Source organism: Centruroides vittatus, unplaced genomic scaffold, assembly GCF_030686945.1.
Source record: "Centruroides vittatus isolate TY-2023 unplaced genomic scaffold, ASM3068694v2 scaffold_861, whole genome shotgun sequence".
Classification (NCBI taxonomy): Eukaryota; Metazoa; Arthropoda; class Arachnida; order Scorpiones; family Buthidae; genus Centruroides; species Centruroides vittatus.
Window position 1 is genome coordinate 2,323,629 of NW_027122718.1, and position 27,561 is coordinate 2,351,189.

The 27,561-nt window shown below is 32.2% G+C and overlaps 2 protein-coding genes, 1 long non-coding RNA gene and 1 other non-coding gene across 7 annotated transcripts in view; 3 read left to right on the forward strand and 1 right to left on the reverse strand.

The window, feature by feature from the left end:
* Window positions 1-5,960, forward strand: part of LOC136990207 (sushi, von Willebrand factor type A, EGF and pentraxin domain-containing protein 1-like) — a 65,922-nt gene extending 59,962 nt beyond the window's left edge. The window contains 2 exon segments of the mRNA XM_067288588.1: window positions 4,386-4,562; window positions 5,609-5,960. Coding sequence (XP_067144689.1) covers window positions 4,386-4,562; window positions 5,609-5,808 — 377 coding nt within the window. The 3' untranslated portion in view covers window positions 5,809-5,960.
* A 1,681-nt stretch (window positions 5,961-7,641) lies between these two features.
* On the reverse strand, window positions 7,642-11,221 carry LOC136990208 (uncharacterized). The gene is made up of 2 exons (XR_010883011.1): window positions 11,133-11,221; window positions 7,642-7,924 (listed from the first exon to the last, which is right to left on the reverse strand). It is a non-coding gene; the product is annotated as an uncharacterized lncRNA (long non-coding RNA).
* Window positions 11,202-25,716, forward strand: LOC136990206 (SH2 domain-containing protein 3C-like). Of its 4 annotated transcripts, none has more exons than XM_067288586.1 (10): window positions 11,202-11,319; window positions 18,706-18,824; window positions 19,873-19,984; window positions 20,063-20,135; window positions 21,786-21,873; window positions 21,949-22,194; window positions 22,422-22,678; window positions 22,750-23,379; window positions 23,452-23,620; window positions 25,196-25,716. In XM_067288586.1, exons 2-10 carry the CDS (start codon window positions 18,726-18,728, stop codon window positions 25,691-25,693), a joined length of 2,172 nt encoding a protein of 723 aa, XP_067144687.1. In that variant the 5' UTR covers window positions 11,202-11,319; window positions 18,706-18,725; the 3' UTR covers window positions 25,694-25,716. The 4 variants fall into 4 exon arrangements, with proteins under 4 accessions (XP_067144687.1, XP_067144684.1, XP_067144688.1 ...); XM_067288583.1 differs by lacking the exon at window positions 11,202-11,319 and adding an exon at window positions 13,659-13,908; XM_067288587.1 differs by lacking the exon at window positions 11,202-11,319 and adding an exon at window positions 14,325-14,608.
* Window positions 15,680-15,753, forward strand: TRNAT-AGU (transfer RNA threonine (anticodon AGU)). The gene has a single exon. It is a non-coding gene; the product is annotated as a tRNA-Thr (tRNA).
* Window positions 25,717-27,561: the final 1,845 nt, after the last annotated feature.

Genomic DNA, 27,561 nt, shown 5'->3' on the forward strand with positions numbered 1-27,561 from the left:
TCATTTGATTTAGAATTTGTATAAAAATAACATACAAATTTAAATTTTTTAAAAATTGTAACATACAAAATCATCGTGTAATTAAAAAAATCACCTGACTTCCGGCCCAGACCGGAAGTTCGTATATAGTTAATCGAGGCCTCCTGCCCCTAATTTTTACATATCTGGTCTCGAATTTCATCTATCCAACACCGTTCTCGAGATTATGGAAGGACAGACAGATAGACGGTTTTGAAACTGCAGCCTAATTACAAGAAATTTTAGTTTTCTCGATTCGTGTTAAAACAACTAAAAATTGTATAACTTAAAAGTTTATTAAATATAATAATAATCATTGTTGTTAATTAATACATAATTTATCCAGAGTTGTTTGCTAACAAATTTTCAACTGCTAGCTTAATGCCAGCAATTTAAACTATTGTATTGAGATCAAATAACGATTAACATTTAGCGTTTAAAGCGCTAGTTAAGGTGATAACAATGATAACGATTGCGTGTTATCAGCAACAGGTCGAGAATGATAACCAGAAGAGACTAATAGTGTTAAAATATTTCAAAAGTTTTCTTTAAAAAGCGCTCTTATTGGTCTTGTCTTGTGGGAATATCTCCCCACCATCCTCCACCCTCAATGGCGCAGACAAATTTGAATTAGGGGCTCTATGTACATACAATGTTGACTTCGGACATTTTTCTTCGACGGAATATTTTTGGGAGCAAACATGATTAAATTCTACATTTGGTTATGTTTATCTACTTCCCGATTGGGGGATGGTGAGGGCGAGGCACCCCTACGACATCACTAAAATGCATTGTCATCGGGCTTAGGTATGTCTACTAAGTTTTAACCCTCAGTGGCGCGTTATCTTATGGGCAAAAAGGGAAATTGCTTGGACCCCCCACCAACGAGGATCCCAAAATATCCCCCCCCAAAAAAAATTTTTGGGACCGCAGTTCAAACTTTTATGATTTGAACTTTAAAAACGATAATAATAATAAATTTGATGGCAATAAGCTGGTATTACTGATGATGTTAAGTGAACATTGACAGCTAATGATGATAACGAATTTCAGAGTTATTGAGCGTGATCCATTATGGAATAACCCGGCTGAAATATCTTGTAATGTCTACCAATAAATAAATAAATAAATAAAAGTAAAAATAAAAAATAAGATTCTTGGTAATAATACTTGAAGGAAAAAATAATCGATCATTTCGGTAAAGTGCAGAACAAAGGAAATAAACTTTTTAGGAGATAGAAGAAAAATTGTGTTTCGCTATTGCGTTGCGGTTATTGTCTCTTAATTGCACTTATTGGAATCTCATAAAATGTTGTATTGCACTTTACTTCTCTGTACAACTTGTATTGCGCTTATTATATGTATTTATAATGTGGGCAGTAGTGTGAGTTAGGAAGGGTCCTACTTATCTTCGTAAGTAAATGAAATAAGTTCAGGGATTCTTAACACGTGTATACAGTAAAACCTGTCTAAAACGGAAACCTGCCGAACCGGAAGAAAATATTCGGTATCGTGCGAGTCCGGTTTACGCAAGTTTTATATATATATATATATATATATATATATATACAATAACTGAGTTTATCCTTTAGCCACAATGGTAGTAATGTGGGGATAAATTGCTAATTTTTATGTACAGTACAATAAAACCTGTGTAAATCGGAATCTACGGTATGAATACTTTTCCCGGTTCGGCAGATTTCCGTTTTCAACGGGGTTTTTTAAACATAGAAAACCTCTTTGTTCCGAAGAATTTTTTCCGTTTAGAAAGGTTCCGTGTAAGACAGGTTTTACTGAAATTAGGCTCATTTAGAATATAATCATTAGAAGTTATCATTAATGAAATTTACATTAATATTTTGTAAGATCGTGCGCCAATTTTATTTGAACAAATGGAACCCGTGAAAGGCACATTGCATTTCAGAATTTGTGTAATTTAAAAAAGAATTTATGAAAAATGGATTTGATGAGATAAAAATAGTAGAAAAAATTATTCGTCCGTAAGAACGAATCTAAATTGAAGTTATCGAATGGAAACATTTGGAACTGAGTGAAAATCAAGAAGTTTTAAGTCGAATGTGTGGTAACAAAACAGGAAATGAAAGAAAAATAAATTGGGAAAACCTAAAGAACAATTGTTACAAATTGTTAAATATCAGGAAAAAAAGACAGGAATAAGAAAAATGTTATTTAAATCGTAATGATTTAAATCTAAAGAGATTTGAATAGGATCTCCATAAATTATATGATTACCAAAGAATGATATCAATGCAAGGAATTGTGTAAAGTTAATTTTTTTTCTTTATTTCAAGTGTAAAAAGAGGAAAGTATTGTAATTATTTATGCAAAGAGAGAATTTAAAAAGTCTTAAATTCCGAGAAAAACAAAGAGAAAATAGATTGTGAGGTAACCAGTCTCATAAATAAGAAACTAAAGAGTCTGGAAATCCAATTTCGATTAATTCGAGAGATAATTAAAATCGAAACGATCGATTTAAAATTTTATAAACGTAACTCGGAACCCCATTACAGTAAAACCTGTCTAAATAGGAACCCGAATAAAACGGAAATCTGCCAAAGCGGAAAAAATATTCGGTGCTCTGTTGTTCCGTTTTACGCAGGTTTTGCTGTATTTGTAACTTATTAATTTTCGACGAAATTATATTGATAGAAACGTTTCGTACAGTAAAACTTGTGTAAACCGGACTCGCGTGGTAGCGAATATTTTTTCCGTTTTGGACAGGTTTTACTGTATTAGTCCAAAGAACGTGAAATTTAGATGGATAAATATTGCAAAAATTTATCTTTTGATAAAGATTTTTCTGAACCAATGTCCATAAAAGAAGGTTATTGACTACGCCTGAAAGAAATATTTCCTTGAAATTGTTACTCCGCCATCAAAATTCCTTCACGTCTTCTTCTGGTTGTAATCTTATTACTTATATGATTATATTTATTTTCGTAATCATATTTCTTAGACTTACACATAAATAATAATTTATTCATCGTGCGGGATTGTAATTCACTTTTATATTCCTCCAACATACATAATTCGATCGGAAGAATTTCACCGAAAAAATTATCCAATTAACAATATATACAGCGAAACCCGTGTAAACCGGACTTGTACCCTACCGAATACAGTAAAACCTGCCTAAACGGGGAAATTTCTTTTTGTTTTAAAAGAAACCTGCCAAGCCGGAAAAAGTATTTGGTACCCTGCGAGTCCGGTTTAAGTAGGTTTTACTGTATTGGGAGTTTCCGTTTTGGACAGGTATAACTATATACGAGATAAAAATTTCAATTTGTGTTTAATAAAAAAAAAATGTTATTAAGAATCTTTCGGTGAAATTCTCAAAAACACAAATTTATGACATATTTAAGAATGCCTACAAAATCAAAGGGAATGATGATTGCATTAAATTCCCTGTGTATTTTGATGGAATCCGGGGAATTTTTTCTAAATTCCCTCTTTAAAAGAATTCAGAAATTTTAGATTAGAATAAATGGAAAATCAGAATTGTGAAGTACATAAATTCTCCTCTATAGATATTTTCGATCCAATATGTTGCGAAATTGCATCTCTTCAGTGTCATTTTTAGGAATTTGCCAATATATATTTTTGTTCAATGGAAACGTATGACTGTTAGGACTTTCTCTCCCTCTTATCATTCAGTATATATCGATGCAATTTTAGTATTATATGCGATTTTTATATGGCAATATTTAAACTCATTCGAGCTTTGTAATTTTTATCTATTCGATTCAGAAAAATTTATGTATCTATTCCCCGTATTATTATACTTTTCGATCAAGTCGGTAAACTTATTCGTGCTTTGTAAATATTTTATGCTAACATAAACAGATATTTTAATACTTAAAATCGAGTTTTATTTCTATTTTTAAATTTAACCTGTTTGCTACTCAAATCCATCCACTTCTAATTAAGATACGAAGACATACTTAAGTCCGACGACGATGAATTTCGATGATTTTTAGGGAGTGGTCCACCTCCAGCATCCTCCCCGTCTCGAAACCCGATAAACGTAACAAAATATCAGTGGTGTGTTATAGCTTCATTTCTACGGGGGAATTTTTTGGAGAAGTATTTTCTTATAAAAGATTGGTTTGGGGCCCCCGCTGCCTCAGAAAATTGCCATTTCTGCCCGTAGAATAATGCACCACCGCCAATAAAAGCATTTTTTTAAAATACGTTAAAATTAAAATAATTTCTTAAGTTAATAATGTGTAAGAAAGGAATCCCAACACTATTTCCAGCTGAAATTTTTCGATAAAAATTGTAAAATCCCGTAAGAAAAATTGCGGTTAAGGGGGAGAAAAGCCAACTAAATTCAAATGTATTTTCAGAGGTTTCTTGCGTACCACCAGACACACCCGAGCACGGTTATCTTCAAGATAGTAGCAGAGATCATTACGGAGGAGGAGCCTTGTTGCAGTTTGCATGTAATACTGGATATATGATAGACGGAACACCCATCATCGTCTGTCAAGAAAGTGGAAGGTGGTCGGCTCCGGTACCAAAGTGTGAGTGGAAATTGATATAAGATTTATAATAAAAACCCGTAAATTTATAGCATTATGTAATATATAAAGTTATGGTATCGCTGGCATGGGTATAAATATTGCACAATTTGTTTTAGATTTGTTGCGTGAGCGCTGGTATTGTTCTTCCGAAAAATGATAAATGCAAACCGGAAAGGAGGAAACTTCGTGTTTAACATTGCTAATCCGTTGTTAGTGCCAGCTGTCGCCTTTGTGGCACTATTAATCACGAGTTGCCATTTGCATCTTCTTAAGAAAAACAACAACCATTGACTTTTTAACATTAAACGCCGAACGGCGTAGGATGAATGAATAATGACGGGGGAAAATGGTTTCTACAATAAACGTGAATGACTATCACTTTATAAAAATCGTGCCCATTATATCATTAATTAAATGCTTAAATAAAATTTTAATTTTTACATTGTAAACATTTTAATAGATTACATCTAAAGCCCACCGAAAAATCAATCGATTCGGTTTTAAAAACGCTCGTTGCCTTGATATTAATATTTCATTCTTGTAAAATTACCTACTGAAAGGCTAATCGTAACCCCCTTCGGTCATGCACGCCATCTCCAGCAGATGGCGTTGAAATTTTAATGCTTTTTCTATGGGAAAGTCCTTTTACAAAATTTCTCGAAAACGGAAGTAGATAGAACAAAACAGTTTTTTGCGTTACAACCCTATTTAATTCCTCTATTAACCTACGGTTCGAAATTTTGAAAATCGAATTCGTTAATTTTCTACGAATTTTTAAAATCGTAAAAAAAATTAACGAATTCGAGTTTTAAAATTCTGAACCGTAGGTTAATAGAGGAATTAAATAGGGTTGTAACGCAAAAAACTATTTTGTTCTATCTACTTCCGTTTTCGAGAAATTTTGTAAAAGGACTTTCCCATAGAAAAAGCATTAAAATTTCAACGCCATCTGCTGGAGATGGCGTGCATGACCGAAGAGGGTTACGATCAGCCTTAAAATGAATTGCTGCTCCGATAATTAAAGCGATTTCCTTTTCTTTGTTCAGGTGTACCAGCTTGCACTTATCCTGGTACGACGACAGGTGCAACAATTTCCAACGTCAAGTTCTATTATAGCATCAATGAAACTGTTACATTTGATTGTGCTGATGGATATGAACTTCGAGGTGCGAAGATGTTAAGATGTCTCGAAGACGGACGATGGTCGAGCACAATACCGACTTGCCATATAGCTAGAAAAGGATAGATAACAGTAGTTAAAGATATGCATCATCTGGCATCATTTATGCATACAACGAAAATCGGGTTGTTACATTATCATACGCTAATTATTCTGTATTCATCGGTAGATTATTGCTGAAAACAACACAAAAATAAATCATTTTTCTTCTAATAAAACTGGTTTTTAGATCTACTGTTTCTAAACGCTATATTTCTTTAAATTTAAAACTTATTTTTTAAATCTATAACTAGGGTTGCCAGATATCCCGATTTTCCGGGACTGTACCGGATTTTTTCCGGCTGCCATCTTCCTTTTTCTTTTTTTTTTCACATTCTAAATGTATTTCTGTCGCCGGCAGAGTGAAAATATACATCCATTGCATGTCCTGGAATTGAAATCTCCCAGTGTCTTTCGGGACCCACAAATGGCCGAGTGGATAAAACTACTGAACACTGGGACTTGGTCGTGGGTTTTAGTCCCACCAACGGACCGGCCACGTGGAGTTTTCCGGGTTTTATTCACGTTTGTAACACCTAAATAGGGGTCAGTTTCCCTAGAAAGTTTCCTGCCCTTCGGCACGTGTCGCTTTTCTGAATACGAATAAACTCATTTTGTCGCCAAATATATGACGACCCTATCTCTAACCACCTCATGACTGCCGAGAAACATTTATTTAAAGATTCACAAACGTTTTCAGCCTAATTTATGGGCCATCTTCGGGCGAGATCAAACGATCTCGCCCGAAGATGGCCCATAAATTAGGCTGAAAACGTTTGTGAATCTTTAAATAAATGTTTGTCCTCAATCATAATCATAAGGTGGTTAGGGATGAATTCACTAATTATTTCTCTCTGCAGGGTGTGATTCAGATTCTTTATTTTTTTAATAATAGAAATATTATAAAGTAGAATTTAGAGGCATAAAATAGTTACAAAACAGATAATAAGCTTACTCATTGGTTAATATTTACTACACGTTGTAAATATTAATCAGGGGAATTAGCATAACCATTATGTAAATAGTCACAATAATTAAACATTTATTCATATGTATTAATCAAATAATTAAACAAAACCAATTAACACGTGTGCGAAGTTTAGAAAATTACTGTCGCATCGTTACTGCAGTAGCATAGTTTTCTGTTTGAAATTCTAGGGATTTTTCTGGGAATAAAATCTCGATAAATTGTTTACTATTTTTCCTAATTAACACTAATTATATTTAATCGTTATAACGTATAAGAAACTCGAGTTTTATTCGATGTAAGGCGATACGATAGATTATTATTGACACAAATCTCTTACTGCATTGGACATTTTAATAATAATAAAGTCGATGCACTCGCTGACCGTAATGCAAATCTTAAAATCTCTATTACGATGTTAAATTAATTCGTTAACTCGTTTGTAAATTTGAATACGAGATAACTTATTTACATTAACATTTAAACTAATTTATGTTTCGGTTCTAGTGAATTTTATTTCATTTTACCTTCCTGGCTGTCACGTAACAGAGGAAAAGTATGGCGATCGGTCAAAAAATAACCTCCTCCCTAAGATTTTTACATGTTTTGGACTCGGGACCTTGAACAGTTGCGGTCTTTTCCCGGTATGTATAGGTGTTTGTATGTGTGTGGGGGGAGGTACGATTTTGAAGCTTAATAACTCCTGTGCCCTTCGTCGAAAATTTCTGAAATTTTGCAGGGAGGTTTGTGTAACAGGGGGTAAAGTTTCTAGAAATTTTCAGGGAAATCGGCCTATTGGTTCGATAAATATGGCTCCATCTCCTTAATATCTCCCGAACTAATCCGAAGTCTTATAATGGTAGTAATTATTAGGGATGAAAACAAATAAAGAATGCCGGGAAAGTCTAGCAACGTTGTTGCTAGATATTTATTTTATTTTTTATTACATATTAATTTTATTTTAGCGAATATTTTTTGAATTCATTTTAGTAATGTTTTATAGCCATGTCGATGAATGCCATTAGTGCCATTGATGGTTTTTTCATGACATCGCTAATAGTTGCGGTAACGTATTTTGAATAACATCTGCTCGGGTTAAAGATGTCAAATTTGGAGACGTGAACGTGCAAATCTTGCATCAGTATATATTAAACAGCAAATTCTTGCACATAAATTCTGAAACAAAATTAATAATTCATCCTTATTTCATTCGTGAAACGTTTCAAAAATATCTGTTTTTTATCCTTATTTTTATTAACTAAAAAAATATGGATTTAGACGAAAGTCTTAAGCATTATCTTTTGATTAAGTACGCACTTTTATGAGTAAAATAATTTAAAATAATTAGGAAAAAATTCTTATACTAGATGGAGACACCGAACATTAGTTGCAAGGTCAGTAATCACAAGGTCAACGCCATTTTTTTTAAGTTTTCACGACTCGGATGATGTAAATCCAATAAAGCTCGAGCTTATGACGAAATCGTCTCCACATGTTTTAAGATAATTGCGTAATAATTTTATTTTTAAATTTCTTATTAATTGATTAAAACGCCTACTTAAATTACTTACCCTGTCACAACTTTTTTTATGTGACACTTTCAATAAAATATATCTTTGTTATTTTAAGAAAGGGGAGAGAAGCTGGAAACGAGATGATAAATATCCCTAGACATAATACACCCCTTTATTTTCTGACGAATGTGTATTGCCGTATTAAATTTCTTTGATGAGTAGTATCACTTATTAAAGATTTAAGTAGTAGGCCCTGTAGGACTTAAATAGGATAGGCCCTACTAAATACAGTATTTTAACAATTAAAAGTGATCTGTAATTGTTAAAATATTTAGTAGGGCCTATACTTAACAAGTAACAACTAGGAAGCTGAGGCATAAAAGTTAGAGGCCCTTCGTACCTTTACGAAATTTACTTTTGCTAACAGAAAATAAAATCTTGAAGATTGCTTTTTATAAGGAAACATTCCACGTATTTCATTTCTTCAAAAAACAAAAGGCTAAAAGGGCCCGTTTAGAGGCAAACGGGACTCTATCCCCCCTTTATCCCCGTGATACAAGCTCTCGATTTAAATGCTAGTATAATAATTATACGCGATTATATCAAAAATACGAAAATCTTTAATTTATATCCTGTAATTATCTACTTCCTAGATTAAAACTGATGATAACTTCATAATATTCCAGTAATTAAGAGGGATAACAAGGGTAAAACCAAGATTTCCCATCTCTATTCGGTAAACAAGGGGGGATTTTTTTATAACATTATTATTATCCGAGTTTCGTGCAACCAGGGAAAAGAAGACAGTAAATTTATAGTTCGAACTCGACCCTAATACGTCAACACTCGTTAAATTCGTCTACGAAACTAAATATCAATTCCAAGAGTAAACTAGAATAAAAAAATAAAAGACATCCCCCAAATATTATCCTACAGCGAAACCCGTGTAAGCCGGACTCGGAATTTTTCCCGTTTAGGCAGGTTTCTGTGTTATTCGAGTTCCATTTCGGACAGGTTTAACTGTACTGAAGAATATAATCGTTAAGAAAATCGCGTAATATTCCGAACTTTTTATTGTGGGAGGGGGACATTTATGTTTAATGTGTTGCGTAGACACGACATTGTTCGGGTGATGAATGCCAAACAGAAAATGGCATCTGCTTAACATTGCTAATCCGTTGTTAGTGCCAGCTGTCGCCCTTGTGAACTATTAATCACAAATATTGCCATTTGCATCTTTAAAAAAAGAAAAAAATGATAAAATAATCATTAAACGATCGAATATCGAAAGACCGAATGAATGATACAGTAAAACCTGTCTAAAACGGATCCTGGATGAAACCGAAACCTGCCTAAACGGAAAAAACACTTCAGAACGAAGCGATTTTCTATGTTAAAAACAACCCTATTCGAGACGGAAACCTGCCAAACCCGGAAAAATATTCATTGCCGTGCGATTCCGGTTTACGCAGGTTTTACTATACCAAACAATCGAAAATATTTGTATATAGTAAAACAACTAGGCCAAGGATACGCTTTTTCCTATTATTTTAACTGTAATTAGCGATGAGAAAATTTCTATACGACGTTCCTCATCATTCCTGAATAAAATTAGCGACTAAGTAAAACCTGTGTAAAACGGAATGGCACGGTATCAAATATTTTTTTCCGGTTTGGCAGGTTTCCGTTGTGAACAGGGTTGGTTTTTTTTTAACACAGAAAGCCTCTCTGTTTCGAAGAATTTTCCGGCTTAGGCAGGTTTCCGATTTATTCAGGTTCTGCTTTGGATAGGTTTTACTGTACGGTAAAACCTGTGTAAACTGGAATCGCACGGTACCGAATTATTTGTTCTGTTTACGAAGGTTTCCGTTTAAACAGGTAAAACTGTATAGGCCTATGTATTTGTTACACCTAAAAGCTAAAGTTTTTGGATTTACTTATAATTTGGTTTTTATTTAATAAAAGTTTATAGAAATTTCGTCGAAAGAATTGTCTGAAATCTTGTGATCGAGTTCGATTTAATTTGTTTCATATAAGTAAAACCTGTCCGAAACGGAACCTGCATAAAACGGAAAAAATTCTTCGAAACAAAGCAATTTTCTACGTTAAAGACAACCCTGTTCAAAACGGAAAAAATATTCCGTACCGAGCGATTCCGGTTTACACAGGTTTTACCGTAATATTAGGAGAAAATTTCTACAAAATAGCAACAGATTCAGACGATAGACACTAGATTTATTTTAACTGGCAAGGGCCTCTAATTGTCTTACTAATGGCTTAACTTATTATCAAAAGAAGTTCCTGGGACCCCCAAAGACACCCGAAAGCCTAGTGAAACCTCTTAAGCAAATTTAATGCTTTACTTCACACCACATTTTCTACGAATTTACCTAAATTTAACCTGTCCCAGCTTTCACAGCCAATAGGAAGGGGGATTATGGAAATAAAAGGAATATTTTCCACTCGAATGAAGGCATTAAATCAATATATTATATTCTAAACAATATTATGAAACTAAGGAATATATTTGAAGGTTATTATATTATTTATTACCCGGAAGCCAAATATATATAGGACATTTCGTTATGAATGACATATAAGCAACCGGTTTCGACTTTCTACAATCGAGCTTCCTGCGTTGTCACTATTACTTCTTAGTGAAAAGTTTTGATAAATATCTTATCAATGACACTGCCTTTCATAAAATAAACCGTAAACACGGTATATACAACAGAACAGTAAACTGTATTTGGTGAAAGTTAAAGTAAGAAAGTAGAAGAATCTAAGAATCGAATCACTTGTGTCTTGTCATTTCGATCTCTATCGAAGCGGATTATATCGAAAGTGTGTTAGAAAGATACAAGACTAACCGGTAATCAGGTAAAGTTGTCCGTCGGCGTTGTGTGAAGTGACATGACCAGCACGATTGCTGCAGGTGCATTCTGTTCGGAGAGACACCATCTGCTAGGCAGGTTGTTATATAGAACTACACGCTTTACGTGTTGCGTTGTGTTTTCTCTTATCGTTTTCCCTAGTTACGTTTGTCTTCCCGAGCTCGTAAGTAAATTATTTTTAAAAACATTTAGAATTAAGGTTACATTCTGGGGGGTCAACCGGCATTATTAGTGTTTTAACAGATAGAAAACAATGGATAGATGTCCGAAATTAAATTTGTTAGACGCATTTTAAACTTAATCGATATAAAAACCTTTCTGTTAATACAATACAACAGACGTAAACAATTACGATTGTGCAATAAGTAAAATTGCAAAATATTCGAAAAATCCGTTTGCGCAATGACGTTAATTACCCATTAAGATATTACTAAACGTGTATTTGAATCATCCCGTAATGTAATTTTATAAAATATTATTTAAATATGAGAAAAAGCAATTTATATTTCTTTAAGTATGTGCGACATTTTGCTGAGTTGTCATTTATTCGGGTTTCTCGACCGTATACGCACGAATAATTTCAAACTAAAAACAGAAAAAAAAATATTGACTGTGGAATGTTTTGCGGAATAAAGTAAAAATTAAAAATTACACATAAAAATAAACAGATAAATAAATTTTATTTCATTAGAATGAAACGTAATACACGGGAAGAAGTTTTGCTAATTACTAAAATTTAATAATCATGCTTAGATAAAAACAGTTACGTAGACTTTGTACCGTATCATTTAACTTACTCATCGAGTAACACAGCAACCTGTACACATTGTTTACAACTGTACACAAGTTCTTCCCTCTGAAATGTACTTTACATCTAACAAAGGCCAGTTTAATTAACTAGAAAATTGATTGTCTGGTTACTAATTTTTAATCTATTTTAAACAATATTAAATTCCCGTAGTGTATTGTTTTCGTACGGTAAAACCTGTCCAAAACGGAAACCTGCCTAAACGGGAAAATTCTTCGAAACGTAGTGTTAAAAACAACTCTAAAGCGTAAACCTGCCGTTATATCCGGTTTACACAGGTTTTTTCTGTTACTGTATTACAAATTTATTTATTTAGAAAGTAAATAATCCGTCGACGGAAGAAAGATTAAATTTGCATTGTCGAGCTTTACTGTATACACTTGATAGACGTGTTAACTGACACTAGATGGAGACACCAAATATTTTTACATGTCCGGGGGGAGAAAAATCTATTTTCTTTAAAATATTTTTGAGTAGATTGATAACGACTATGTTGAAATAGTCTATTAATCACGTTAATCGTGTACTTAATTTCTGCTCGACTTGCTTGTAGTTTGGTATATAAATCTACTTTAATCATATTTAAATATTATGTAATTAAATAAAGGTGCGTTGGTTCGAAAAATTTTTATTGTATTCATTCAATAGGCATTTTCTTTTTAAAAATATTTTTAAATAAGCATCTATTTATCTCTCTTAAAATCAATAAAGGACGTAAATGCTTCTCAAGGTTGCATGACAACTCTTTCTTTCTTCTCATTGTGTATTGCTCTTTTCTACTCCGGTTTTGATCGATTCTTTATTGTTCGTATCATTTGATGAATTTTAAAAGGGGAATTAGAAGAAAATGGCCTTATCAAAGAGAATATTTTCCGTGCTCTATCTCTTCTCCAACGTGGAGAAAAAAATAATTAAGTTTCTCTCTTTTTTTTAAATTTCGTACTATCCGCTTCATTTTACTGCGATTAATTTTATTAGAAGATAAAAATGTATTTACTGTAATTAATTTTTTAATAGTTAATAAATAAATAAGGAGGTTAGTCAGTGGCGCGTTATCATACGGCAAAAAGAGAAATTGTCTGGGCCCTCACTAACAGTGGGTGCCAAACAAACTTATTATTGTAGTAAGAGTATCGAAATTTAAATTTGGGCCTCATCTGGGGACCCTAGATCGTCGGTGTGGTGGCACAGTGTTAAAAAATGAACGAGGATACCGGGAGATTCCCCTAAGAAAAATGTTTGAACGTCGTTCACGGGGCCCCATAATTCGAATTTGCCTGGTCACCATGAAGCTGTAAAGTCCCATTGATGTTATTTCCTCTCTATAAGCGTACAATACACTCAGAACCGCTGGAGGTTTTGCGGGGCCCCAAAATATTTGCAAAAGGACTTTTTATAATTTATAATATGTTTATAAAGCAGGTTTCCGAGTTAATTTACTCGACAAAAAAGTATGCCAGTAAATAAACACAATCACCACTAAAACAACGTACTTCGGCCCGTAACCTGCGCATAATACGCCAACGTTAATGGCAACTATTTTAAGCAATAGCATCATCCTAAACCTACATCTTACCTTGATAAGAAAAGAAACAACTCAATATTTAAACAATTTAAAATATTCCACGTTTTATTTTTATTCCTTTCAATAAAAATTACGATTCCAGAGATGATGGTAATTATCGATTAATTCGTTTATTAAAGGAGGGATTTATATATATATTTGCTTGAAAAACAAATGAAAACATGTGTCTTATGGCGGCATGTACCGGTCCACATTTGAATCTCGAAATGAGAACATATGTTGAGCAAGTGATGGAGAGTGAGTGAAGTCAGCTCGAGGGTAAGTGACAGTTATTCTCGAGCGTATGACGAAACAGATAGCTCTGTGAATGCGAGTCATGGGTGGTGTCAACAGTAAACTTCGCAATTCCACTCGATACGGTAAGTGCAGTACTTTAAAACAAGGTTACTTTTATTAGAGCCGCAAGTGGCACTCTTAAAAATTAAAATCGAAACAGAGAGAATTCTTAATCCTTTCGTCCTAAACGAGTGCATTTTAAATGAAAACACATTTACTGCTAGGAGCTTTAAATATAAAAATTCGTATTTTACAGTAAATTTTTACTTAAAACCTAATTTTCCCTTTACAAATATTGCCAACAGATGTTTAACTCCAGCTTATATTTGTCTTTCCCCCTCCATCTGTACGCTCAATGACTAACGTATACGACGTAAGAACACTACGATTTTTTTTTCCGTCCAGTCACACGTCTCTTTATATAATATTTAAAATAATTAAATTAAATAAAGGGTAGTTTCCTGTTAAACAAATTGTGTAATGGCATTTGGTTGAGAAATATCGACTTATGAATAGAAGATACGATAAAGCATTATGTAATTTTTAAAACTTTCTTTATTGAAAATGGAGAAATTCATGTGCCAATGAAGTAATAAATCGAGTAATGGAGCCATTATCTTATTAAACATTATTTTTGAAGCGTATATACCCGTCACGCTGTCACGAATAAAAGAAAAATGTCACAATTGTCTCCACTAAGTATGACAGCAGTTCCTCCTTAGTAAAGTGCAGAGTTTCGGGAATCTTTCCGCTTATTTTCATTGGAATTTTCTAAAGTAAAAGGTATATTTTAATTGTATTTTATCTTTAAACCATACTGGATTTTGTTTAATTAGGGTAAACAAACTTTCTGTCATTTTTTAAGTGGTAAAATATGGAATTAGAACGAGCAAAAAGTCTCTAAATGATCAGTTTTTATTTATTATTTATAATGTGTTTGGTTGCAATTATCAGCACGCATCTAGCAGCGACCGCATTATTTATTGACGTTTATTAATAAGACAGTTTGACATGGTTTCTCATGCTGCGTTAATTATTAAATTGGAGTTTTCGGACTTCCCTTTTGTGACTGAATTGATTTACTAGTTAACTGTCGAATAAATATCGAAAAGTTGAAAGTTTGATCATACGGCTGATATGCAACGTCTTAACTTTTAGTCTTTAATACAGCACCTTCCAATGGTAAACGTTCAAAGTTTAAAATTCGTGCAAACTGATCATTTAATCTAATGTTTTCTCTCGAAAAATCCTTAATACGGTAAAACCTGTCTAAAACGGAAACCTGACAAGCCGGAAAAAATATTCGGTTTGCACAGGTTTCACTGTACAGTACGTAAATATAAATAAAATTTCAACGTTTTATGACATTCTGGGGGGTTTACCTGTTTGTGAAGGAAAACTAATTTAATTTTATACGAGAAATGTGTGACGTCAGTGTTTTTTCTCCCTTCCTTGAAAACGTTAAAAATTAACTTGTCAGAACACACATTTGACCTTGTCTTTACGCATTTAACCACATTAAACACCTCGATGCAGTAAAACCTGTGTAAGCCGGAATTTGGCAAGTTTTCGTTTCGAGCAGCGTTGTCTCTAACACACTTCGAAAATCACTTCGTTCCGAAGAACTTTTCCCGTTTAGACAGGTTTTACCGTATTTGATACGATTACGAATAGCTTTCAAATCCATTTTGGAAACTATGCAAATATATTCGAAATTTGATTTGAATAATCAACTATTCTCTTCGGAATTTTACATTAATGTACAAAAGTAGATAAAGTACTTTTGTAAAATTACAATTTTAAAGTCAATTATACTCTTATTAATATTGTAAAAGTAGAGAAGGTGGTAGAAGAGGCGCCGTGGCTTAGTTGGTTAAAGCGCCTGTCTAGTAAACAGGAAATCGCGAGTTCGAATCTCGCCGGTGCCTCGTTTAATTTTTTCATTTTGAATTACGGATCGATCTGAATTTAGTAAGTGGTCAACGAATAAATCGAGATCAACCCGTAATCTCAATCATACTATTTACTGTTTATATTAATTATGTTCGATTTAACGACTTTCGTCAGTAGCCAATGTCCGTTAAATCGACATTTTACTGTATTTTCCTTCTGTTTTAAATTAGGAAGTCAACTTAATTTAAAACAGAAGATTCGATTCTGAGAAATTAATTTATTTTCGAACCGTGTTTCGATAATATTAAACGCATTTTATATCTCGTAAAATAAATTATTCTTACAATAAAACCTGTATAAACCGGAATGGCATATTTTTCCCGCTTAGGCAGGTTTCCGTTTTAGACAGGTTTTACAGTATATTAAGATTTAATTAATTATATCCTGAGTTATATTTGCCTTGACTAATTGCAATCTGCACTCGATTAAGATTTCTCGAGAGTAAAGGTCGTTTACTCCATTGTAACTTTTCACTTAACTTTTCCCTTTCAACTTCGATTCCTTTTTAATTGTTTGCGTAATAAAAGAACATTTATTTGCCATCCTAACATTCAATAGCTTATTTGAATAGCACACTCCACATAAAAGGAATACTTTAACTATGTTATTCTGTTGAATATTTATCAACTAAAGGCTAACAACTTTCAGAGCATCCTGTTATTGTTACACTTCATATTTTTTTCATAATATATTCTCTAATTTACCAGGAAAATTGGGCTATTTTTAATGCTTTATCATTAAATAACGATGGCTGAGCTATTAATATAGCAATTAAATTACTGCCGAAGTTCTAATTTATAGCAAAATTGATTCGTACTTAATTCGAGGATATATTATCTTGCAATTCTCGTCTTTATAGACGAAAAAAACTCGTGTAATGCTCTGAAAGTGGCCGGCCAACCACATGTCTCGATACATATGTAAAGTTTCAAATAATTCTCGGAAGTTCTCTACTTTAATAAATCATGATTTAACATTCAACAGTTTGTTTAGTGTGATTATTATACTTAACATTTTATTTTATTTTTTCTGTTATTAAATAGAAGCAATGATTTACTTTGAGTGTGATTTAGCATGGTTTAAAGATAAAAATATTAAAATTTGTATTATTTTTTTATATTATCGTGGGCGGCCACGCGGGGGGAAGGTCTTCGATTGCCCCCTCCACGAGTAAAATATTCCACAAATTATAACTGTATAAAAGTGATTGAGATGCAGTAAAACCTGTGTAAACCGGAATATTTTCTTCTAATTTGGCAGGTTTCCGTTTTATTCAGGTTACGTTTTGAACAGGTTTAACCGTACGTAACTTTACGTAGAACACAGTTTTAAAAAACTCCAAAAATTAAGTGATTAAATAAAAATTTATTGATGTAATTATTTGTTTCCCCTCCTGGTAAATTATCTATGGATGCTCGTGTATGTTATTGTATATTATATATTAATTATTATGCTTCTATTTTCGTGTAAATTTAATATTAGTTAATTATAGACTGTATCAAGTTATCTTTGCAGATTTATTTAAATATTTTATTAATTATAATAAATTAAACACTTTAAAAGACATTGTTTAAATACGTACAGTAAAACCGTATTGTAAACCGTTAAATACGTACAGTAAATACGTAGTAAATCGTTACATCCAGTTGACTTATCGTAGAATTGAATTAACGCGAAGAACCTTTCTTACGTTTCACTTTCAATAAGACTCAACAACAACTAAAGTGGTTTGGCTCATCAAAATAATTAGTCTGATGAAATTACTTACCTTTTTTTAAGTGTTCGATACGGAGTAGAGTTTTGTATATTTTAATTCAATTATAATCTAGTTATTTTTCTTACGCCGTTACGTTTTAATTAATGAATATTGAATAGCCGAGTGAAGTTCATATTTCCTATCGAGATTTGCAGTTAAAAATATCAAATTTTCCTACTTTTTCCTTAATTTCTTTTTACGAAAAGCATTTAAATTACAATTTGATAATGTTTTATTTTTTATTTTCTATGGGGAATAAAATAGTTTCTTGTGTACTTGTAAGTAATTAGATTTTTATTTTTAACAAAGTCACTTAATCTTCCCGTCTTCTGCTACAAAAAAAAATATATATATACTTTAAAACAGTTCGTGTGTTAAAAATAAATTAAATATTTAACCAGTGGAGGATTTTACTAGAAGGCCCACTCTGACAGGAGCCTCCTTCCCCTTTATGAGTTAAGAAATTGTAATATTTTTTTCGTATAAGATTGGTGGGGGCTCCATTGAAATGAGTTTAATTCTTCTGAATTTCCCTTTTTTGTTTTTATTTTTAGTTGCGAGATGGCCCGAAAAAATTAAATTGTTGGGGGCCCCTTGGAAAATAAATCCGGCGCTGTATTTAAGTGAAATATGTTAAAATTAGTTGTTTATTTAACCGAATATAGATTAATACGACTAATACCAAGGTATATTGTCTCGTTATCTCTATGTCACATGATAGGAAATGATGTTTGAAATCAATAACCGGCCATAGCAATAAGTGATAAGATTACCTGCAGATTTGGCTCGACACGTAACTGCCTTTTAGTCTCCTGTGATGTAATCGTGTAGGTTATATTTCTCTTCTCATAATTTTCCGATCGTAGGTAAGAGTTGTTTCTAATCTTACAGCAAATTAATCAAATTTCTACACATTATTTTAAATAAGAAGTAACTTGATATTTCAATGAAGGTATCGTAAGATTAATTACAAATTATAATGTAAAATACGTTACAAAATTGATAAATTGTAAGTAATATATATTCGTGTACTATACAGTAACTGTATTAAAGCTTGGCACGAAATTAATTAATTAAATTCATAAATACTGTATATAATTTAAATTTTATTAATGTACGATTTCAATACTGTATTTTGTTAGGATAATTATTATAATTAATATTATTTTAGGTCATAAATTGAAGATTAAAATGGCTCACAGTGGACCACACCTGGAGATCTCCACCTGGTTGAAGAATTTAGATCTTCCTCAGTATTCTTCTAAATTTCATAATTACAAAGGAGTTGAGGTAAGTTAAATTCGATCTGAATTATAAGAATTTGAATACTTGTGATTTTAATCGCTCACCCCTCAATTGGCAGTTTATAGCTTGGCGAAGCGCAAGTAAATTTGAATTAGGGGACCTCACGTACAGTAGCGTTGACTTCAGACATTTTTCTTTGTGGAAAATATTTTCTTATAAAACATTTGTTTGGGACAGTAGCGTAGCGAGGAGGGTGCCAGGGGGTGTATCATGCACCGGGCGCCATTCTCAGAAGGGCGCCCAAATGGTCTCCAAGACAAACTATATGTGTTTCTGGAAGGGGAAGAGGGGCGCCACTGGTTTGGGACCCCCTGTTAGTAGGGGCCTCGGGAAATTACTCTTTTTTGCCCATAGGATAACACGCCACTGCACCCAACCCCTTATGGGGATTTATCCCGAGTAAAGCCGGGTACCTCAAGAATTAAAAAAATCTTGTAAGGTGTATTGTTTCCTCTCTGTGCCCCCTCTAAAGTTTTCTGGATCCTCTATTATCTGTACACGATGCTTTCGAGAAAGTTTTAGATCATACAAAATATAGTTATTATTTTAATTATTGGCGAGAAATGGGAACTATCAAAGGAGGGAAAAGAAAACTTTAAAATTTGATCCTATGCGATTTTAGTTTCTCTCGAAAAACGTTGACGATGTATTCCTGTATTCCAATATACAGTTTACTTAAAATTTGTCGTGTCTCCCGTAATCTTTGAACGTTTTCCTCCCTTCTGCAAATATTTTGTTTTAGTCAAAAATCCATTTAGGAAGTAAACACTGTGTAATGAGAACTTGAACTTGTTTTCGTCTTCCTGCATTTTTATTTATTTATTTATTTTCAGTCTTAAAATATATGCAGTAAAACTTGTATAAACCGGAATCCCATGGGGTTTGGCAGGTTTCCATTTTGAACAGGGTTGTTTTTAACATAAAAACTCGCTTGGTTCCGAAGAAGTTTTTAACGTTTAGGCAGGTTTCCGTTATAGACAGGTTTTACTGTATATATATTAACTGAGATTACAAAGATTGTTTTGATTTTCAGGACATTCTTCACTTTTCTGAAAGGGATCTCAAGTCTTTGGGAATCAAAAACGGTTCACACAGAGCTAGAATAATGAGCTCGTTAGTAATTCTTAGAGAAAAATTTAAAAAAGGTTAGAAATTCCTCGATTATTATTATTTATTTTATTTTTTATAGTGTTATGTGCTAATGTTATGGCTATTTAATACAGGTTTTAAAATGAAAATTGAAATTGGCTATCCCAATCGAAGCGCAAGTTGCATCAACTTAGCCGTTCCTAACAAGTATGATTTTTATGTTAAAGAAATTCTATCCATTTTGTAAAATTCGAGAATTATTAATTAATTTATAATATTACTTTCTCGGCTGTTACGCAACGGAGGGAAACCTTGAAACGTCGAGAAATTAAATTCCTTTATGTATTGATGTTAGTATGTATGTGGGGAGAGCACTTTTAAGCTTAATAACTCCTGTAATTTTGGTCGAAAATTTCTGAAATTTTGCACTGAAGTTTGTGTATTAGGAAGGAATGTTTCTAGAAATTTTCAGAAAATTTGGACCATTGGTTAGGGAGATACGGCTTCACCCTTTTTATATCTCCCGAACCAATCTGAAGACTTGGTAGCGATTATTAGGGATGAAAACAAGTAAAATACAGGAAAATGCTAGTATTAAAATGGATTTTTGAAAATATTATTACAGAAAATAATAAGCATGTCATCAATAAAAATAAATTTTCTATTGTATAATTTCTTTTTTTATTTGGCAACAAATATTCTAAACATTAATGTATTTTTAATCTTGTTCGTATGCAAATTATCTTATTAACTTAATAAGTCGTGGGTGACATTTAATTCTGTCTCGTTACCAACGAGTCTTAATTATAGTTAATTATTTTCTCGCAAAATTCTCTTTTTGTAGGAGAAAAATATTCCTCTTCAACAAGAAATAATTTATGTTGTTTGATCGATTTTCTTTTTGTTTCGAGGATGCATTTATATTTATTAAAATTCCACTTTCCTCTAAATTACAAGTAAAATTCCGAAGAAACTAACTTCATTATTTTATTTAAAAGTAACATTTTTTTTAAATATAATATTTCAGGATAATCTGAAAATTGTAAATATGTAGGCAGAAGATAAAAAGTTATTAAATTTCACGTAATTGTGCCTGTAAAAAACTTTAATTATGATTTACTAAAAGAATATAAAATGTTGTCAAAACATTTTTAAAAATTGTAAATTTAATTATTATTTTTTAATAATTTAGTTTTAATTACAGTATAATAGGTAGAATATTTATGATAAAAATAATTTCATAGGCTAAATAAGAAAATAACAACTAGACTTTTTCGCATTTTTTACTTATTTTCTTCCCTAATAAATACTACCATTACCTTTAAAGTCTTCAGATTTGTTCGGGAGACATTAAGGGAGTAAGACCATAACTCCCGAACCAACTGTCCGATTTTCCTGAAAATTTCTTGAAACATTCTCACCTAACACACGAACATCCCTGCAAAATTTCAGAAATATTCGACAAAGGGCACAGGAGTTATTAAACTTAAAATTGGGTGAACCCCTAACGTCCTTACATACGGCGGGGGGGAAACTCCCAACTTTTTTTGCATTTCTCGACTTCTCAAGTCCCCCTGAGTCCGAAAATGTAAAAATTTAAAGCATTCTAAACATACTTACTGTACACGAACGAATTATATCCGTTGGTAAAATATATTTATTCTGACGTAATTATCAATGTAAGTGATCAAGTATCTGCTGAGTTAAATTTAACAAGTGTTTGCTTCTAAAATAAACACACTTTCATAAACTGATATTACAAAATGTAAACCCGTTCCAATTTAACAATCTCACAGTTTGCTGCGGAATTAAATCGGGGTAGGAAGGAAATTATTCATATTTTATATGTGTTTCCAGTCGCTCTTCCCCGGAACAGCGCAGTTGGCCTAACAGTTATCAAGGAAGTCGAATGTCTAGCGGTAAATCGAGTAATAGATCGAGCATGGTAAGTCCCAGATTTTCATTCGATTTAACGTTATCTTTTTAGTCACGTGATAAGCGCATTACACAGTGTATTTAGGAACCTTTCGCTGGACCCAACGCTAGTGCCTCGGAATTGAAAGCCGCCTTAGAATGGGAGTTAAGCTTAGATTCTAATGATGTTAGAAGCCACGCTTGGTATCACGGGACCATTCCCAGGCAGAGGGCCGAAGAATTGGTCGCTCAGGATGGAGATTTTCTAATACGTGACTGTATGTCGAAACCCGGTGATTACGTGTTGACTTGTCGCTGGTCCGGATCGGCGCTTCATTTTATTATCAATAAAGTAATTCAATTTTTAATATATTTACAAAATAAACTTTATAAATTATTTAATTTTTAAGAACACGTTCGATTTAACGGATTTTCAGCAATAGCGGAAACGTGTTTTCCCCAATTAATACGTTAAATCGAGGGTGTGCTGTATTTATACATAAATATTACATAATTTTCTTTAATTACGTTAAACAGACTTGTGAAAAGTATTATAAATAGTCTGTATTTGATATTTAGGTTGTCCTTCAGCCTTTTACAATTTATGAAAAAATTCAATATCGATTTGAAAAGGAGAGCTTTGACACCTTGCAAGATTTAGTGACGTATTACGTCGGTAGCAAACAAGTAATTTTCTCTTCTTCGGCCATTTCCATCAGTCGTCCTATAAACAGGAATATGCCTCTTACGTATTATTTATCACGATACGGTTTAGATTGCCAAATGCAGTATGTTGCTCGAGCACTCGAGAAGAACCAAGCTATATCTTCTTCCAGGTAAGTACTGGTTAGAAACTTGTTGACGAAATTTTATTCCATAAAAACCAATTTCATAAACAAAATTTCAGATATATTCCTTCGAATTCCAGTCCCGTCGTAGTAAAGAAAGACATAAAACCTCCAGAATTACCCCAGAAAAAGCGAGAGTTGTTTCCAAACCAACAAGAACAGGATAAACCACCACCAAAGCCTAGTAGAGTCCCATCCAAGAAGTGTACTGAAAAACCAAAAATATCTGTGAGAAGATTACCTAGTCTGGATGACGACGACGACGACGACGACTTTGCCGAACTTCCTCCATACGAAAAAATCGAAGAACAAAACATTGAAAACTCGAGGAAATCTTCGGGTGTAACTCGACATTCCTTTCTAGATAGGAAGATTGTTGATGACGATTATAATAAATCGAAACAATTTATCATTTCTTCTCTTAATCTTCCATCGTCAATAAATCTTAATTTATATAAAACACCGTTGTTGGCATCGGAAAATAAACCTCTCGATAGTCAAGCGATATCCAAAGTCCGAACTATGCTTTTCGAATATGGACCCAGGTTGTTAGCTGTCCACTTAACAAAAGTGGATTTAGAAATGTTGAAGTGTGGTAAGGAGGAGGATCTCGGATTTGGAGTGGTATCGGGTCTGGAATTAATGCTCTTACCCCAAGGAAAACAGTTAAGAAAAGATATTTTAGAGAGGTAAAAATTAATTTCATTATTTAATCATATAAAATATAATATTTTAACATTATGAATTTCTGATTTGCACAGGATAGAATGTTTAAAATTATTTGTAACCATAACTTGTTTATTATGTGGTTCCCAACAAGAAATTATTGAAATGATAAATAAATGGATTAAAATAGCTATCGAAACGAAAGTAACGATTGGAAATTTATATGGTTTTGCATGCATTATGCAAGGATTGGCACATCCTCAGGTATGGATCTATTTGTTTAAATACTTAAAAATCTTCTATATTTTGTATTCTATATTCTATATCTTTGTATTAAATACTATATTACTATGTTGGCCAAATTGCGACTCTTTTAGACCCTTATTGCGGATCCCATATATCAGACCCCTACCCTTTATATTTAGGGTTAAGCAGTGGCCTAACCAAGATTTTGCTCTGGAGAGTGATCCGGGAGGATGATGCAAAAGTTACACTCAAAATGAAGAAAAATTTAGCGCACTATAAAGTTTTTGGGGATTCAACACCCGTATCACCACTCATAAGTATTCCTTTGTGTACTTTGAGCGATGATGTCTGTGTTGAATCTTTACGAAGCTTTATGGACCATAGAAAGATCTCCATGAAGAGAGGAATAGCACCATAGGATCCCTGGCGCTATTCCTCTATATCTCTCTCTAATACAGGATAAGGCTCTCACTTATTCCTTATACTTACTTGTTTGTTAATATATGGTTCCTATTGTGCCAAAATTTGGCCACCCCGTCTTTTATTAACTTTAAAATAGTAATTTTAAATTAAAGAACTAAACAGGAATCTAGTAATTGAACAAATTCAAATAAAGCTTTAAGATTAAAGATCTTTAATACATATAATTTTCAATATAATTATCAAATACTGTAATTGATTTTCAAAATCAGCAAGCATTCTTAATTTCTGGTTAATTATTTTGAAAATCTTATCCTTTCTTATTTACAGAAAAAAAAGTTCTTTGTTAAAGATTTAATCTGATAAAAGTCGTTGATAAGTTTAAATGTATTAATTAATATTAATTAAGTGGTTTGATTAGATTTTGATAATTTAATTAGTCAAAAAATTTTTTTATTTTAAAATATAAATTTTATTTAATATTGAAAAATTTTAATTAAAATGTAAATTGGCTTATTAGGACCAATAAATTGCACGTTACTTCTTAAAATTGTTTACTTAATCCTTTTAAATAATTTCTTTTGAACTTCATTATGAAATTTTTATATTGATTGATTTAAATATTAGATGATGCTTTGGCACAATTCTTTTAATTATTTTTTAATAATAAAAAAATAAACTGTACAAAAATTAAAAACATGTAATAATTCCTTTGATTGAAAATTAAATTTATATTCATTAAAAATATTTCAGCCATTAAATTTTACTTTTATATTCTTTACAAGTTTTCTTGATAATGAAAGCATTTAATTTTTATATACATTAACTATACACTTTACATCCTTATGTACATTAACTAGAATAAAATATGAGTTTTTTAATTAATGCTTGGAAAATGAATTAAATTTGAATACATAGGAATAACTTTTAATATAGGAAAGAATCAAATAATATCCTCTGATTTTGCAGATAATATTAAATAACTTTATTAATTAAACAAACAAATATTACAGTTAACACCTATCAGTTGTTACTTTAAATAATTCTATCAATTAAAAGCTTTAATTTTTTTTTATTGGATTATATATTATTTAGTATATGTATATATTAAGGTTAAAATAATAGTAAAGGTTATAAAGTTCATTAAAAATTGCTAATTTATTAATTTCACAGCTTACTCGACTACAGAACGTTTGGTTACTGTTGAGACAAACTTATACAGAAACTGCTTTGACATACGAAACCAAGCTACGACCCGCATTAAAATGTATACAGGAATCTTCCAGTTTCCATATTCAGAATATTTGTATACCTTACATTACCACTTTGGTTTCTGTATTCGATCGCATTCGAGACATTAATTCCGAAAGTGAAATTGTAGAAATGTTGGATTCTCCAGGCGAAATGTCGACCGTGGATTACGGTTTAGAAATGCTCTTAAACCATTTAGCAATTGGGAGGCAAATTTCTCAACAAAGTTCCTCGTTTAGCAGGAATGGAGAATCTATCCTTAACATTAATCACGAACCTTTGTTACTAGACATTTTTAGAACAGAATTTCACCTGAAAGTATTGTGGGGAAGTAAAGCGGCTAATGTGGATCCAGCGCAAAGATACGAAAAGTTTGAGCAACTTTTAGCAATAGTTTCGAACAGGATTGAACACAGATAAAGTTCTTCTTCGATCGATCGATCGATCGATCAAAAATGAATTTTTTAAACACGGAAAATCGAATCTATATCAAAATATTTTTTATTATAAATTCGATTCTAGTCATAGAAGCAATTATGATTTTCGTTTATTCTTTTTTTTATAAATAGAAGAAGTCGTGAGTAGTTTTAATGGGGAAAAAAATCCTGGATTCTTTATGCCCGAGTGCTAAAAAATTCAAGAATAAAATCTAATATTTTAGTTATAATTTATTATTATTATTTTTTTAATACTTATCTAATGATTTACTTCGTGGTGACCATTTCTAAATTATTTAAAATTGTTGATATAATAAAAATTCAATGAAAATATAAGAAATAAAGTGTAATATTCGGTTTGTAAAGGATTGTACAATTTTATTCTTAACAAAAGATTTGTTAAGAGTAAAAGCAATTATAGTAATTATTAAAATTAAGACACTATATATTTTTAGTAAATAAATAATTTCCTGTGTTAGCCTTTGTCTATTATTTATAAATAAGTAAATATGTATATGTACAATGTATATAGGGCTATGGAGGGCTTGTATGAAGATCGAGGATAAAGGGTGTTTTTTTTGCCTTTTTTTAACAAATGAAATGTGTAGAATGTTTCTTTATTAGTAAAAGGTCTTATAGATTTCATTTGTTAGTAAAAATGACATTAATTTATATGGGAAGAAATCACTTCGGACCCCTGAACTTTCTGGTCCTGGGGTAAAATTCCCCTTTTCGTGGCCCTGTAAGTGTATATACAATATATAGTACGTGTGTGTGATAGACAAAGGTTAGAATATATAAGTATAAATATTTTATTTTATATAAATTAAAATATTAATATTTTTTCAAATTATATAGAAATTTATAAATTTTTATATATACAAGTTTTAAATCTACCAAAGTAAAAATAATGTATTAAAAGTTTTAAAAATACATTTGTTTATTTACAAATAATTTTTGTTAACTCTATCATTCTGATCCATAAATCATAAAATATTTTACTTTGAATAAAAATTAGTATTTAAACAGATGTGAATGTATTGTTACGACTGCTTAAACTCAATAGACAATAAAACAAATATATTAAAAAATTATTATAGAATTATATCCAGTAATAAAAAAATTTATAATAAAGTTTAATTCAAAAATAAAACGTGTATATTTGAATCACAATACAAATTCTCTATTGCATTCATCTAAAGATGGATTGAAAATTACTAAGCCAGCCTCTCCATAGCTCCTATCTGGAACAACTATGAGAAACTGGCCCTTAGTTAGGTGTCTCTTTTATTACCAGTACAGAGAAAAAATTTTAAAAAAAAGAAAAAAACTACAAGCTATCTTTGCGGTCAAGGTGGCAGTCTGCCGCTCTGGGAAACCCGGGTTCGAATCCGGAATTTTTTGGGGGTGGTCCGTCCGAATATGTCGGTCCCTCACCACCCGGTCGCCCCATTGGGGTTTGGCCGAGCCCGTAATGAGCTTACAAAAAAAAGAGGCCCTTTTAGTGCCCACAGGGCGGAAAGAGTTAAAATAAACCTCTCTGTTCTACTCCCGAACCCACCAGCGACCGAGTGGATAAAACCATCAAACACTGGTTGGTCGTGGGTTCGCGCCATGTGGAATTTTCCGGGTTTTCTTCGCGTTTCTAACATTTAAATAGGGGCCAGTTTCCCATAAAAGTCTTTCCGGGAGGCATCACCCCTCTGCAGATCGCCCTTGTGTCCCGTTGCCGTATACAATTAAAACCGATCTGCTCTTGAAGAATCATATACATTTATCTCTAATTTCATAAGAATCTTGTAGAGATATTAGCGAGGTTGCGGCCGACGTTTTCAACGCGAAAACGTGAAC